Source organism: Jaculus jaculus, chromosome 9 (assembly GCF_020740685.1).
Source record: "Jaculus jaculus isolate mJacJac1 chromosome 9, mJacJac1.mat.Y.cur, whole genome shotgun sequence".
In the NCBI taxonomy this organism is placed as follows: Eukaryota; Metazoa; Chordata; class Mammalia; order Rodentia; family Dipodidae; genus Jaculus; species Jaculus jaculus.
In genome coordinates, this window is record NC_059110.1 from 64,889,691 (window position 1) to 64,907,510 (window position 17,820).

At 38.3% G+C, this 17,820-nt stretch overlaps 1 protein-coding gene across 1 annotated transcript in view; it reads right to left on the reverse strand.

The window, feature by feature from the left end:
* Unc5d (unc-5 netrin receptor D) overlaps positions 1-17,820 on the reverse strand; it is a 673,473-nt gene that overhangs the window by 75,869 nt on the left and 579,784 nt on the right. Inside the window, exons 10-11 of the mRNA XM_045159517.1 lie at positions 17,426-17,611; positions 13,231-13,608 (exon numbers count right to left, since the gene is read on the reverse strand). Coding sequence (XP_045015452.1) covers positions 13,231-13,608; positions 17,426-17,611 — 564 coding nt within the window. The remainder of the gene's footprint in view (positions 1-13,230; positions 13,609-17,425; positions 17,612-17,820) is intronic.

The window sequence follows — 17,820 nt, forward strand, 5'->3', positions numbered from 1 at the left end:
AAAATCTGAAAATGATGTGAAAAGAGGGCTTGACATAGGAATGGAAATTGTACATAGAAAAGTAGTAGAAAATCCAAACCTAATTGAACAAGTCCAAAACTCTCTAGAAGCTTTCAAGGATAGAGTCAGCCAAGTGGAGGATAGAAACTCTGATCTGGAAGACAAGATGGAAGAAACAGTTTGAGAGTTCAAAAATTTCAATAAATTCAAAAGTTTCTGTGAACAGAACATGAGGGAATTGTGGGATACACTTAAATGTCCTAATATCAGGATCATTGGAATACCAGAAGGAGAAGAAATTCAGACCAAATGCATAGAGAACTTATTTAACAAAATAATTGAAGAAAACTTCACCAGTCTCTTAAAAGAAAGGCCCATCAAGATGCAAGAAGACAACAGAACATCAAACAGACTGGACCAAAGGAGAAACTCCCAAGACATAGTATCATTAAGACTCTAAACATTGACACCAAAGAGAAAATCCTAAAGGCAGCTAGGGAAAAGCAGCACACCACTTTCAAAGATAATGCAATCAAAATTAATTCAGGCTTCTCAATGGAAACCCAGAAAGCTAGAAGGACCTGCAATGAAACACTGCAAAGTCTAAGAATCTATTGCTTCCAACTGAAATTACTCTACTCAGCAAAAGTATCCCACATAATAGATGGAGAAAGAAAAATTTTTCATGACAAAACTCAGCTTTACAATTATATGAACACAAAACCAAACGTACAGAAAGTATTTCAGGAAATTCTCCACAGAGAAGAAACAAATAATCAAGTTCAAATGCCTACAAGAAGCAGATTATACTAACCAAACACAGAGTAGGCACAAAAAAATTTCAAAGTCAATGAAAACACCAACCCACATATACCATCACATTATGGCAGGGATCAAATCAAATCTCACAGTCATTACACTAAATATTAATGGCCTTAATTCAACCATCAAGAGACACAAGCTAACAGGATGGATCAGAAAATCAGACACCTCGATCTGTTGTCATCAAGAAACCCACCTCACCACTAAAGACAGCCACCTCTTCAAGGTAAAAGGGTGGAAAACAATATTCCAAGCAAATAGGAATAAGAAACAAGCAGGCATAGCTATATTAATATCAGATAAAATAGACTTCAAACCAAAAATAATCAAAAAAGACAAAGAAGGCCCCTTCCTACTTATCAAAGGAATGATCCTTCAAGAGGATATTACAATCATAAATCTATATGCACCGAACACAGGGGCACCACAGTTCATAAAGCAAAATCTGCTTAACAATAAAACAGGAATACCATCATAGCTGGGGACTTCAATATATACTGATAATATACCATTATAAGTAATAAATCATCCAAACAGAAACTTAACAGGGAAGTAAGAGACCTCAAGAAAACCATAGATCACTTAGGCCTAATGGACATCCAAAGAACTTTCCATACCAAAGCCACAGACTACACATTCTTCTCAGCAGCCCATGGAACATTCTCTAAAATAGATGATATACTGTGTCACAAAGACTGCCTCCACATATTTAGAACGATTGACATAATTCCCAGCATGATATCAGATCACAATGCTATATTGCTAGAAATCAAAAACAAAAAACACACCAAGAATCCCAACGGCACTTAGAAACTGAACAGCACACTTTTAAACAATAAATGAATAGTGGATGAAATAAAAAATGAAATTGCAAAATTTCTAGAATTTAATGACAATGAGAACACATTGTACCAAAACTTATGGGACATAATGAAGGCAGTCCTCAGGTGAAAATTCATAGCACTCAATGCCTTCATAAAAAAGACAGAGAGATCCCAAATCAATAACCTAACCATCCACTTAAAGGCACTGGAAAAGCAAGAAATATCTAATGCAAAGAGGAAAAGAAATAATTAAAATCAGAGCAGAAATTAATGAATTGGAAACCAAGGAAACAATTAAGGCAATTGACAAAACAAAGAGCTGGTTCTATGAAAAAATAAACAAGATTGACAAACTCCTGGCCAGTTTGATCAAGCAAAAAAAAAAAAGAGAAGCTTCAAATTAACAAAATTTAAAATGAAAAAGGGGAGATTGCAACAGACATAAGTGAAATTGTGAGAATCATCAGGACTTATTTCAAAAACCTCTACTCCACAAAACTGGATAATGTGGAGGAGATGACTAAATTCCTGGATGTATACCATCTATCAAAGCTAAACTCAGAGCAGATTAATCTCCTCAATGAACCCATCACACTCATGGAGATTGAAAAAGTAATAAAAAACCTCTCCAAAAAGAAGAGTCCAGGATCAGATGGCTTCTCAGCTGAATTCTACCAAACCTTCATGGAAGAACTCAAACCAATCTTTCTAAAACTGTGCCACACAATTGAAGAACAGGGAAAGCTACCCAACTCCTTCTATGAAGCTAGTATCACCCTAATCCCCAATCCAGGTAGAGATGCCACAAGAAAAGGAAACTGCTGGCCTACTTCCCTAATGAACATAGATGCAAAGATCCTCAACAAAATACTTGCAAACCCAATCCAACAACACATCAAAAGCATTATCCACCTTGACCAAGTGGGATTTATCCCAGGAACACAAGGGTGGTTCAACATACGAAAATCTGTCAATGTAATACACCACATAAACAAGCTTAAACATAAAAACCACTTGATCATTTTGATAGATGCAGAAAAGGCCTTTGACAAGATACAACATCACTTCATGATCAAAACATTGGAGAGAATCGGCATGTCCGGTTCACATCTTAACATAATAAAGGCAATATACAAAGCTTAATGCTTAATGGAGAAAGACTGGAGGAATTCCCATTAAGATAAGGAACAAGACAGAGTTATCTACTCTCACCTCTGCTTTTCAATAGAGTACTTGAAGTCCTAGCTCAAACAATAAGACAGGAGAAGGAAATAAAAGGGATATCATTTGGAAAGGTAGAAGTTGGGTTAGCTCTATTTGCTGATGACATGATTATATAGGTAAGAGACCCGAGAGACTCCATCCCAAAACTTCTGAAAGTGATTAAATACTATAGCAAAGTAGCATAATACAAAATCAATAAACAAAAATCAGTAGCCTTTGTATATGCAAGTGACAAAGATATAGAGAAAGAAATAAGAGACATGGTCCCATTTTCAATAGCAATGAAAAAAATACCTTGGAATAACATTAATCAAGGACGTGAAAGATCTATACAACAAAAACATAAAAACACTCAAAAAAGAAATTGAGGAGGACTTAAGAAAATGGAATGACCACCCTTGCTCCTGGGTAGGAAGAATTAACATTGTGAAGATTGCAATCCTACCAAAGGCAATTTACAGATTTAATGCAATTAGAATTAAAATTCCAACATTGTTCTTCACAGAGATAGAAAAAAATGATCTCAAATTTCATATGGCCTTTTTCCTTTCCATATCCTCAGCAAAAGAAATACCTCTGGAGGAATTACCATACCTGATCTAAAGCTATATTACAAAGCCATAGTAATAAAACAGCATGGTACTGACATAAACACAGGAGTATACACCAATGGAATAGACTTGTGGACTAGGATTTTGGGTCAAGAAACTAGAGTTACTTGATATTCCACAAAGGCCCTACTACATAGGCTGGAAAAAAAGATAGCATCTTCAACAAATGGTGCTGGACAAACTGGATAACCATACACCAGAAATTGAAAAGTGATACACACATTTCGCCATGTACTACACTCAAGTCCAAATGGATCAAAGACCTCAATATAAGACCAGAATCTCGACTAGTACTGGAAGAAAATATAGGAAGAACTATCCCCAGTAGCTGATGATCTTACACAGCCACTCAACCAATGGGATCTCATGAAGCTAAAGAGTTTCTTTACAGACAAGCATACAATAAGCAAAGCCAATAGATTACACACAGAATGGGAGAGAATATTTGCGGGTTATCCAACTGATAGAGGTCTAATCTCTAGAATCTACAAAGAACTCAAAAATCTAAACAGTAAAAAGTCATACACCCCACTCATAAAATGGGACAAAGAGCTGGATAGGCAGTTCACAGAGGAAGAAATACAAATGGCAAACATACACTTAAGAACATGTTCATCTTCTCTAATCATCAGGGAAATGCTAATTAAAACAACTATAAGATTGCACATTACCCCAATAATGATAGCAAACATCAAAAAATCAAATGAAAATAAATGCTGGCGAGGATGTGGAGAAGTAGGAACACTCATCCACTGTTGGTGGGAATGTAAGATGGTACAACCACTTTGGAAAGCAATATGGAGACTCCTGAAAATGCTGACTATAGAGATACCAACAGACCCAGTTATTCCCTTACTGGGCATCTACCCTAAAACCTTCAAATGACAGGCCAGAGAGATTTGCTCAACCATGTTTGTAGTGGCTCAATTCATAATAGCTAAGAGCTGGAATCAATCCAGATGTCCATTACTAGTAGAATGGATAACTAAGATATGGTATATCTACACCATGGAATTCTATACAGCAGTAAGAAAAAATGACACAAAGAAATTTGAGGAAAAATGGGTGAACCTGGAACAGATCATTCTCAGTGAACTTTCCCAATCACAGAAAAAAAATTGCCACATAGTCTCATTCATCTACAGCATCTAAACTGAATCTACCCAAGATTCCTTACATACCCAGCATCTTGTGGACTAGAAAATAGGATGGGTGGGGAGGGAGAGGAGGGCAACAGAGGGGTGGAAAACACAAATCTAGACCCAAACTACAATGATACCATAAAATTCTATTCCCTAAAAGGCAGACCAAATGGCTGAACTTTCACCAGGCCCTAACAGGAAACACCTGAACCACAAGACACTGGAGAGGGTTTGATGAAGACCAACCTTAATCTTCTACAGCTTCCTTCCCTCCTTCCCCCCCCCCTTTTGTTCTCCCTCTCACTCTTCTCTCTAATTCTTGTATATTAGTTACCTTTTTCTTCCTTTTCTTAGTGGGCACTGACCTGTAACTCCCAGGACCAGCATGTGGCTATCATCCACAATGAGCTTTTGATCAGAGAAACCTACAAGGTTTCCTAATAGAAAGACAGATTTCTGTCCGAGTACTTGATGACCAACCAAAGGTTAGTTATAAGACCCTACTGCTGAAGATACCTTATGTAGTCGACACATAAAATGTAATGGCATGGCTGGAAGCTGGAAGATAGTCAGTCCCCAGACAGTCAGTGTGTCTAGAGCCAGAAGGTGCTAAATGGGAAACTGGGGGATAATGACCAATATCTCTTCAAGCATCTAACCTACTTAGCAGCAAACAACCTGCTGTGATGCCCACACAAGTGCAATAGTGCAACACAGCCATTGTGGGGAACCAACTGCTCTTGATTTGGCTAACTGATCCCCTCAGTGGTAAGAGACCCATAGCTGGAGCTGGGAAACAAGTCAGAACTATATCTCAACATAAGCCCACTCTCCATTATCAAGCTACCATCAATCATGGGCTACAAGAGGGCCTATACCTATTAAATTCTCTATAAAAAAGTAAGGGTTATCTCATTTGTCCTGGTGCTAACTTACCCTCCGTTGGAGAATCTGCTTCTCTTTTTCAGATAGATGTAGATCCTAAGGAGAGAACCACCCCATCATACCTCAAAAGGGCCCCGGCTGAAACTAAGAAAAATTGGCGAAACAAGCAAGGGTGCTGTTTTCCTGGTGAACCGGATACCAGCACAAGGGTGAAGGAGATCAACACAGAGAAAAATCAACTCCTACCAAATCAGAGAGCCTGAGCCTCAGAGGCCCCCAACACCTCATCACCAAAGCAGACCAAAAATGAACCCAACATGGCTCAGGGAAATTTTGCGGAAGAGGGGGCGGAAAGAATGTCAGAGCCACATGTTGGGTCATGATAAGCAGAGACATTTATCCTTCCCATAACTGAGGGCTAACTCCACAATGCATGACCCATATTTCTCAATAAGGAGGGGCCAAGGGGAGGGGTAGGTCATGGATGAGCCTAATAATGGTACCAAACTGAATGTATTTGCTGAATACAAAACTAATTAATAAAAAAATATATATATTTAAAAGGTTTGGCACCCTAAGACCAGGCACTATGAAATATATCTGAAAACATATGAACATATTAACCCATCAATCTGCTCTAAAAAATGTATTTATATATGTTGTTAATATCCATTGATTTCCAGAGAAGGTATATGTAATGATGGGTGACTTAATTCTTTCCTTAAACCTGGTATGAAACTGCCTTATTAGTTGTGTACCTGGAACTAAGTTGAATATTGTATTTTATAAAAATAAATAAGTAAATAAATAAATAATAATAATAATAGAAAAAGTTTGAAAAGTTATGGAATTTGGGGGGGGGGGGGCTATAGGGTCATATTTGCAAACCAATACTGCAAAGAGTAAAAAGTGTGTTTGACTTACAGAAGTTTACTGTAATGAGACCATTTAGTAGCACAGGGAGCCATACCACACTGTATTTTAAATGTTCCATTCTTTTCAGCAGTTTTGTGATAAAAATACTTAACCTTGGGAATATATAAAGAGCAAGAATTCTCTTTAATTTAATCTTTCATTTATAAAAATAAATGTGTTAGAGAAATAGTAAGTGCTTTACAAAATAAAAATCTCAGAGCATCTTCTTTTTCTTGAATAATGCATTCCTCACCATTTTTCCTTTTATTAGAGTTAACCACACACAAAACCTCCAGTTCTGATGCTAAGCTTTCCTGCTGTTCAGTAAGCTTGTTAATGAGAGTGAGGGAATACAGGACAGGTAACTGTGATTCACAATTATGAGCATTATTCAGTAGCATGACAGTTATCAGCAATATTTTTCTCTAGAACTACGAATAAGATACGTTAATGCCTAGCTCACAGCTTTTCAGATCAATAGTAGAACACCAGTAATGTATAGACTAGGGACCTCCAATCTGGTGCCTTCTTCCATTTTCTCTTCTTCCTTAAACAGTTGCCAACTGATGTGATCTCCATTGTACCCTTTCCTACTGTTACTTGTTGTTGATTGTAAAATGATGTTCAGTATATTTGGATGTCAACTCAGACATGTGCCCTAGTCTTAGTCTGGTTTAGGACTTTCTGCTGCCTCTCTTCCAGAATCACCAGGTCATCATGATGGAAAAAGCAAGCAAACAAATAAAAGCATAAACAGAAATCACAGGCAGCCCTCAATCTTCATAGTTAACTCAGGCAATTGTCATCAGGCACTGGGCCATGGTACAACAACAACACTTAATATATGGACTAGGAACTCAACAAACACGTCATGAACATACACAGTTATGCATAGGATATCAAAATTATCAGTGTAAAACCTAATCTCTTAGTTCCGTTGTCTTAAATATGTCCTCATGGCCTGACAGACCACTTCCCAATCAAAAGAAAACTTCACAAAATAACATTTGAGAACAGGCTGGATATGTAGCATATCATACCTTACTTCTTTTAAGCCCACTTTATTCTTTGCATTTAGATTAAAACATTACTCAGGATATTTTTATGTTCAACTTCAGCTTTAAACTATGTTTTCTCTTTAAGTAAGAAATTACATTATTATCCTTCAAACATACTTCCGTTCTCTTACTCAAACATGCATAGTGCATGCAGACGCTGAAGATAGTCAATCACAGAGACAAGGATTGTAGGGGAGGCAGTGTTGGTGGCAAGTTATATATTATAAAGAATGAGTCATGGTATGAGGAAGGTTTATGGTTATTGTCTGTTAAAGAAGTATCTATTTTCAATGTCATTCACCAATTATCTCTGATTAACGAAAAACATACTTCCCTGAAACTCCAGCTGCTATCCTCACTGCCATTTATTTGATATGGCAACAAAATCACCTATCTAAGTTTTCTGTTTCTTATTCTGCATAATAAATGATTTCTAGGTTGTACAATATGATAATTTAGAAAGGATGGCATCAGAGCAATTTAATTTCTGTGCCACTTTCTTTACACTTTAGTTGCTTGTGTCATCATTTACATTCATGTTCTGCAAATAACCGGGACTATGTTTCAGTATTCCACAATTAGTTTTTTTTCCCTTCAAGCTCAATTTCCATGTACAGCTTCAATCATGTCCAGTGATTCTTGTCAGGAGTTTGAAAACTTCCCTTTCACAGAGGAGCTGAGTTGGAATCAGTGATGATACTATTGGATTTTTAGTTTTCAACACGAACATTAAGAAAATAGAGGCAATGAATATTTTGGTTCTGGCATTCTATCAATATGTGTAAATCCATTCCCATCTATATCCTACCAATGCACTCCCTAGCAAATGATGATAAAGAGGCAAAAAAGTTGTGGTCAGCCTATTCAACCAACTGCTACTGAGAATCTCCAAAGAGTGAAACATGACCTAGAAAAAGGGACTAAGATGGGGGCCTGGTATCCCACTGACTTCCTGTCACTCTGGTGCATACACCCTGGTCTTTGAGAGGACAGGACTTGCATGTTTGTTCCACTTTTCAGTTTTCCAGGACATACACTTCTAATTGATGAATTCATAAAGGGAAAGTAACTGGCAAATACAGCTGACTGTATCCTTCCACATGGAGTTCCACTTGTTAGTTGTTATACTTTCAGAGCCACAAATTGAAACACTCTGCTGATTACCATCAGGAAAGACACTCAGATGTGACACTCAGACATATTGGAACCAAGATTCCTATCATTTCCTAAACCTCAATTTGTGAACATTTGGAGAACTGTAAGACTAGAAAACATTATTATTATTAGGGCTGCACCAGAAGGCTATTTTAAGAAACAAAGTATATTTCTTCAGCAATGGGATCTTACCTTTCACCTCAGGTGGGTAATCAAGTACTTTGACAGAACCCTGCTCTGTTTTGAGGACCTCGGAGGTCTTGCCAATGAACAGTGCAACTTTGGTTGCAACCAACTTCTGGTGCTGGAAGTCACAAGCCTGGCCCAAATATTTTAGGATTAGGCTTTATCCCATCCTCTCTAGAGCCCTTCTTACCATATGATCCCTTCTTGCTCGTATTAAGGTTTATAGCTTTTAGTCTGGAGGAGGGTTTCTATGGTACCAATTCATTTTGGCTTTAGTTTTGTTTATGTCTCCCCCTACATTCCCATTCCCTTCCCACCAAACTCTTCCATCCCTCTTATCTGTGCCTCAAGTTGCAGGTCAGATGTGCTTACAACTCAAGCAGTTCTAGGAACAACAGATGGAGTACATGTGGTATTTGTCTTTCTGTGTTTGAGTGAGTTTGCTTAATATGATCTGTTCCAAGTCTGTCCATTTTCCCATAAATTTTATTAAATAATTTTGTCTTACTGCAGAATTCCATTGTGCATATGTACTACATCTCCATTATCCATTCATCAAATGATGGGCATCTGGGTTGATTCCAGGTCCTAGCTACTGTACATTGAACAGCCACAAACATGTTTGAGAAAATATCTTTGTAGTGAAGCGTGGAGCCTTTAGGAGACTCAAAATGCCCCAAAGCAGAAATTCAGAAGCTCCTGAGAGCTAAACATTAAAATAGACTTACAGCACACCCACTAAGGCTCAGGCAATTTTGTGGAAGAGGGATTGGAAAGAATTTAAAAGCTACAAGGTAGGAGGGATTATCTACAAACATTACCCTCACTCTCAATGATTGACTGCTGCTTTCACAAATCATAACCCACAATTACATGGTGAATATTGTGGGCCAGGGAGGAGGGAAATGATGGTAGCAACACATAATATATACCTACAGAGTTTCTACTTAATAACAAACATGAAATGAGGTACATTTTGAAACATCATTTTAAAGGACACAGTTGATCTGGAAAATACCAAGGCAACATCTATCAACTAGAGACAACATTCAGTTTCAAGCCACTAAATGACCAGATGGGTGAGTTATCTGGGATTGCACCCTAGGATTAATCCTGCTACATATTTCATTCTGAGGTAAAAGGGACTTCTCTGTCATTTGAGCAAAACCTGTCAGAGCACTGGTCCAGTGCTCACCTTCTATTTAATAGCATTGCAGGTCCAATGGATTCCTGCCTCTTTTCAGCCAATAGTGACCACATGGTTCAGCCCTAGCCTCTCCTGCTGTTAGGTCTCAGACAACTACTCTGAAGATGAATCAATGGCTAGGATGTGACTTCTAAATTGGGCTTCAAGCTTGAAGTATCCTGTCAAAAGTCAAGCAAACCTTCTCTCTTTCAACACAAAGGAGGAAACACCTGGGGAAGACTTGCTGAGCAGGACCCCAGAAGCCTGGAAAATAAGGCAAACAATCAATAAATGGGGCCTCATGAAACCAAAAAGCTATTGTCCATCAAAGGAAATGAAACCATCAATCAAGTCAAGAGGAACCCATATAATAAACAAAAATCTTCTTCAGCTATATATCAGACAGATGATTACTATCTAGGATATACAAAGAACTCAAGAAATAAACAAAAGAATGAGCAACCCAATTAGAATGGGCTATCAAACTGAACAGAGTTCTCTAAAGAAGAAATACAAGCAGATAATAAATTGATAAATAGTGTTCATAATATTTAGCCATCAGGGAAGTGCAAATAAAATACTTTGGGATTCCATCTTATTCTAGTCAGAATGCTATCATAAAAATCAAATGACCACAAACGCTGGTCAGGGTATAGGGAAAGATGAAATCTTATCTACTGCTGATGGGGGTATAAAATGGTACAGCTACTATGGAAAGCAGTATGAAAGTTTCTCAAAATGTTAAAAATAGCTGGGCATGGTTGTGCATGCCTTTAATCCCAGCACTCAGGAGGCAGAGGTAGGAGAATCACCATGAGTTTGAGGCTATCCTGAGACTACATAGAGAATTCCAGGTTAGCCTGGGCTAAAGTGAGACCCTGCCTCGGAAAAATGCTAAAAATAGATCTAGCATATGTCCCAACTATAGATTTCCTTGCCACATACCCTAATTACTATATTCCTTTAATATAGAGATATTTGCTCATCCATATATATTGCTGCTCTATCCACAGTAGCTAGGAAATGGAACCAGTCTAGATGCTCTTCAATTAATGAAAGAACAATGAGGATTTGTCACATATACTTAGTGGGATTTTACTCAGCTACAAAAAAAAATGAAATTTAGAAATTTGTAGGAAAATTGAAAGATAAAAATTTATACTAAATGAGGTAACCCAGGTATAAAAAGACAAGTACTTCATTTTTTCTTTAATATGCACATCTTGATTTCTGAGTATTAGATTTGTATGATTAAGAGTCAGAAGTAGAATCCAGGAAGCTAGAAAGGGGCCAGGATGATGGTAGAGATGGCAAGGTTCATGACGAAGGGATAGTAGATATGGAAGTAGAAGGATGTTGTACTGGATGTAGAAAGGTCTAACTGAGTTTAGGGGGAAGAGGATGTTGGAAAAGGATTATGGGGAAAGGGTTAGCCAAACTTGAAGATGTTTTGAGTAAGCCATAGGGAATCCTACTTCCTCATTAGCAAATTAAAATATACAAATAAAAATAGGGCTGGAGAGATAGAGTAGCAGTTAAGGAACTTGCCTGGAAAGTCAAAGGACCCAGATTCAGTTCCCCAGGACCTGCATAAGCCAGATACACAAGGGGATATGCACATCTGGAGTTCATTTGCAGCCACTGGAGGCTCTGGAGAACCCATTCTCTCTCTCTCTGTCTCTCCCTGCCTATTTAACTCTCTCAAATAAGTAAATAAATAATAAATATTGAAAAAAATAGAAGAGAGTTTGGGCAAAAGTACCCTCCAGAGGTATATAATGCTGTCCCCAGAAGCCACAGGTTGCTATAAAAAATTCCAGAGTGGGAAACATCTGAGTAAGTTGTTGGTCAGGGGACACCTGAGTCCCCTCCTCTCAAAAAACAATAAAAGCCACTGCAGTGCTCTTGGTGGCTCTACTGAACTAGCTGGTAAGACCATATTGTTGAGGACACCACACGATTCAGTTTTAAGACACTGAAAAAACAAGCTGCAGCTGAGCTGGAAGCCTTTTCTCTAGTGGATAGTTGTCATAGTGTGTGAAAGTGCTAGGTAGGCTGCAAAGGGAGATGACACTGTTATTCTTAACCAGCAGTGTACCCAGTGATATACACAGCTAGGTCAGCAAGTCAAGAAATTCCCACTAGTACAACAGTATCACGACTGCTATGGGACCAATCAATTGCTCTCTGATTGGATTTGAGGCCTCCTCCAAGGGAGGAAATTCATGCAAACAGGTCAAAAGCCATACATTAGTACTGCTTACTTTTGGTAAAAAAAAAAAAAAAAAAAAAAAAAAAAAAAAAACAAAAAACAAAAAAAAAAACCTTCCTTTTACTGGTGGTGTGATTTCTGGGAGGACCCAAAACTCTTCAAAAGGCTGAGAAGGTGTGATATTGAGTGCTCAGAATTAAATGAGACATCTCTATCACATTTTCTAAGGCTCAGGAAACATTGCGGAAAAGATATTAAATAGAATGTAAGAGCCAGAGGGTAGAGTGGAATGCCATGGAACACTGTCTTCTAGACATGAGGTTGCCATGGCACTCCTGACCTCATAGCAGCTGTCATAACTTGGACAAAACTGAATCCATGAATGTGTCATCATGGATGACAGGAAAATAAAAGGCATCAAAATAGGAAAGAGATTAGTTGGGAAAAAGTTGATCAGTGGAAAGGGGATTGGGGAGTGGGACAAATAAAAGTAAAGGGATGGAACTAAGATCAAGTGCAGTATGTACATACATGAAGATTATCCATAAAATAAATTAATTATGCATATGACATACCCCTGATAGTAATGCTTGGATTTATAAGAGCAATTATGATGATTTCTCGTCGTTGCTTGGCAAGAAGCAGCATTACCAGCAAGGTCCTAGGCAGTGAGGCTGCTGATTTGGTTAGCAATTGCTAGAGTTTAGTTCTAATTGCACTGAATTATCTGCCAATCATGTCAAAAAACTGTGCTTAGTGCATTACTGACCATGTTCTAGGTGCTGTGTTCCAGAGATGCTTAATCCTGGAAGCTTGCCCGGATATCCTAAGAAAAGATAGCTATCAACTTGAACAGGGCACTAATGATGGTATTCACTCCACAGCAGATGAAGACTGCAAGGTTCAATCTCATCACTGGCAAAAATGAATGTGGCAGGATATATAACTACATATATGGAAAGCATTTAAACAAACATTGGAAAATATACCAACACACGCTTACCACCCACCTGTATTTGGCATTACCAAGCGCCCACCTAAGTGACCAAAGATGCCAGTTGTCCTCAGCTCAGTCCTTGTGGGAAGTGATGGCAGGTTTTGGATGAAGGGTGTTTTGTTTCTGGGATGTAGTGTACTAAAGCCACGGTTGTTCCCATGAGGAAAAGTCCCAGAGTGACTCTTGCCCTGGCAGCTGGCTCTTTCAGACACACCGAGGGAGACCATGAAGGAGCTCTGGACCTTGACTTTGATGTCAGACAGAGGGTTGAACAATGAAGACTCTGTCATGAGTTCCTTGTCCAGTGGGTCCTGCAGGCAGATGGGCCCACTGTACGTCCGGCTAACTGTCAGGTCTGGCTGAATGGCAGAATTCAGGAGCAGGGAGTTACCTGGTAAGAAAACATTTGATCTGTCATTCAGAAATGAAAATCCTTTTGCTGCTGCCTCCAGTAACTGCAAAATAGCATTCAACACTGCTTGGTGCTTCGCTTAGCATCAGCATTCCCAGCCAGCCCTCACTAAGTCATGCAGCTACAGTAGATTGGGTCTCACTGACCAGTTCCTGGGAGCTCCGGCCTTCCCATGCTGTCTCTAAATGCAACAAGCTAAGAGTCTTCACTTCTTGAGATATCTACATGCTTTCAAAAGAAAGCAAGAAAGTAAGCACTTCTTGAGATATCTACATGCTTTCAAAAGAAAGTAAGTTACTGGATCAGGCAACTACCTCAGGTATTGTTTGTACAATAATTTAAATGGCAAAGAGAAGGTAAAATAGAGCAAAAAAAGAGATGCTTTATAATCCACTTCATTTTTAATGACAAAAGCTGTCACATTGTGGTGACTGGGACTGGGCAATGCTAATTACAGTGAGCCTATATTGGTTAAAGAATTTTCTTGTGCAATTCTGAGTACTTTCTAGATGGGGGAGAGATTGATGTGTCTTGGAGCAAATAGGTCAGAGGACCTCATGTGTCACTTCATTTCTGAGTAGCCACTTTCCATGAATATCACATGTGTCACGCTGATAGAGAATGAATGTTCCATAAGAGATGGAGAGTGACTCATATTCTGTATGGAGAGGAGCTCACACTGACATACTTTCTGGCTCAAAAACAAATGAATAAAGCAATCTTTTTTAAAAACATGAGAAATTGCAATTTGTCACATGTTGGGGCTAAACAATATTTTTTTCCAAGTCAAATGTTAACAAAGAAATGCTATGATATATTGTGATGAAGTAATTTCATTTATCAATCAGTAAGTAACAAAATTACACTCATTCCTCAGCCTCCCATATTAGTCTATCAATATGATAGCTCCAATGGAAAGCAAAAATATATTAAACAATTTTCTTTTGGGACCTGATAAAAATGTTTAAAGTGTGATATTTTTGAAAATGTTGCAGTTCTATATTGCATCACATTAGCTTTTTAATTGTTTTTTCATTTTAATAATCTGTAATAAATCTAGCAAGAAATCTATAACCGTGGCTTTTTCCATAATTTATTTGAATGCTTTAAGAATCCAGAGTAAGAGAGAAAACACACAAATGAGATGAAATCGTTTGAGCCTAGGAGCTCCTTGATGATGTCTTTCTTTCATGTCAAGATGCAGCACCACCAAGCACTACCTTTTTCAACAGAATCACACTGAGTTCAGTGGTTATGACCTTGCTCTTATCTTTGGTCTTCCCATGAAGAAAGTGGGACTGAAGACCATAACATATTTGAAAACAATTAGAAACTGAAGTTTTCATGTAGACTTTAAAAACTCCATTTTTTTCTAAGTCTCCTGGCTATTTGATCATAAACCTTCACCTTCTGGAGCTTAATTTTTAGGCACTCTTCAAATATGTGTGATACAAAGAAAAAAAATTCCTAGAGTTAGATAGGACAGACATGGAAATGCTTAACTATAAAAGTATGTACAAGGCTGAGGGCATGGCTTAGTGGTAGGAAGAGAGACCCTGGGTTCAATCTCCAGCACTACACATGCATGCATACATGCATGCATAAGCACATGTGCATGCACACACACATGATATACATATGACAAAGAACAAAGTTCACAGTTGAAGAATGTTGGTTGCCAAATTGACTATTTGGAAACCCTTTCAAGTTCCTATTGTCAGCATGATTTATTTATTTCCTTCCTTTTTCCTTCCTTCTTCCCTCCCTCCCTCCCCCTTCTCTCTTTCCCTCTCTTACTCATTTCCTCTTCCCTCTCTCTTCTTTATTTTTATCTACCTATTTATTTTGTAGTACTGACATTGAACCCAAAACCTTAATAATACTGAGCAAGCACTCTCCACTGACCTACACTAGGCCATGACATTCTGTTCATGTCAACATCTCACTATGCCTCTTCCTTAATCGATGGGTATGTTGCTCAAGAAGTGATCATCTTGAAGACAGTACAGATAACATCCAGCAACCAATAATGTGAAGTGCATGACCATAGTGTATATGGGAAGAACAGTAGTTAGCAAAGTATTTTTCCACTATCACTAGGTTTTTGAGACTCTTGGCCAAAATCAATAAATGATCAGCAATTTGACGAGATGACATATTCTCTTATAGATTAATGATACACCTAAATTCTGAGATTCCAAAGATATGTGCTCCAGCTTAAACTCGTCTTCCCCAGTTATGTTTAGGCCAGGGAAACACCCACTCTTGAGCCTTGCACCCTATGCAACATGCTAACACCCTTAAGCTGATGAGAAGAAACAACCACCTTCTAGAACCATATTCAATATATGCTATGAGCACTTACCATATGTAAAGAGCTTACCTATGATATTCCAGGTAATTTCATTTTCATAAGAACACTCTGAGTTTTCCTATTTTATACCTACAAAGTTGAGTCTTACTATACCGATTTGCTAGGTTTATACCAGTTTTAGACTCTAATCTAACTAATTTCACTTGTGTGGGGACTTATATACAAAACTGGCTCTTGCACTAATATATTTCTTTTATTCCAGTAATAATGTAAGGTACCAACATCTTGTTATTTGATGGAGATATATGCCTAGTTTCTTATGTAATATAAAAATCAGGGGCTGGTGAGGTGGCTTAGCAGTTAAGGCACTTGCCTTCAAAGCAAAAGGTTTGATTCACTAGGACCCACGTAAGCCAGATTCACAAGGTGGTGCATGCATCTGGAGTTGTCAGATGGAGGCTCTGTTGTGCCCATTCTCTCTTTCTTACTTAGTCTCTCGCAAATAAATAAGTAAACATTTAAAAAAATCAATTCTTTACTGGACCTTTTGTTTAGATAAATCTCAACTCTATACTCAAATGTAGGGATTGTACTCCCACTGGAGGCCTTACACTGAGGTGTCTAGGAAGCAGGGGAAGACATAGCACTCCTCTCACCAGATATTCTTTCAATTGCCTGCGACAGCAGGTTTGGGTTTTCATGTCAGCAGCCAGTCTACTCATTCAACATTAAGCATGGAGCCTTTCAACGGGCACTGCAGGGCCACTGACACTAAATGGAAACCAAAGGAACAATTCAGACAATGAGAGTCAAAGAGGAAAGAGACAGCTTTATTTTGTTTAAAATTAAAGTCAAATGTGTCTGATCCCAATCTTGTACTCAGGAGTAGATTTAATTCATAAAAGAGAATGACCTGACTCTGGTTTGAAAATGAACATCAGTGTACTTTGACATGGCAGATTTTTCTTCCACTCAGCAAAAGATTGCTTGGATTTGGCAATAGCAGAGAATTGTTTAGGCTGGAATTTCATTTTGTTCATGGTTAACTGACCCATTAGATATCCTTTAGACTCTTTTAACCTTACATGAGATAGAAGAAATTTATAAAAGTGTAAATAAGATATCTGTGAAATTGTGGTTTAGAGTTTTGTCCTGCACTTTGAATAACCAACACTTTAGTTAATGAAATTAAATATATGAACTTAAATCAGGTTTCTTAAAAGAAAAGTTACGTAATTTGAGAGAAGGTAATGTATTAAGCTTGTTATACATCAAAGACTGAGTTGCCTCATTGAAAATGCTGTGAATGATGAAGTGAGACCTGTCTGTCCTCATTGTAGCTGAGGACTAAGCAGAACACTTTGTCTAATGGTACAGCAGCGGCTCCTAGTACCAACGGCCACCTTCACGCAGGGCGGCGCATACAGGGGCCCTGTGTGAGTGTAGTCTATGGTCCTCAGGATGAGGACCTACGCCGCTGACCTTGATGGACTGTTTTGAAGTTGAAGGTCTGGAAGCCACCTGTCAATGCAGAAGAGTCGATGACATCCACACCATAGTCACTGTGGCTCCTTCTGTAGAGGGTAACACCAATTACCAGGACTGCAACGGCCACGACAGCTGCTCCCAGACCCGAATACAAAGCAATGTCGCTGGCATTATCAATGCCTGAAAGACACAAGACAAACCCTAAGTGGCCAACATGGGCACAACACCAAAGACCCACCCAGAAATAACATGAAATGCTACTGGAGTTTTGGAGCTACTGCTCAGAGAAAATAACAGAGGTAGCCAGCCACAAGTTATAGTCTTACACAATAATCATGTTTCTAAAATGCCTTGTATAAATCAAAGGAAAGCTAGTCAAATATCTAACT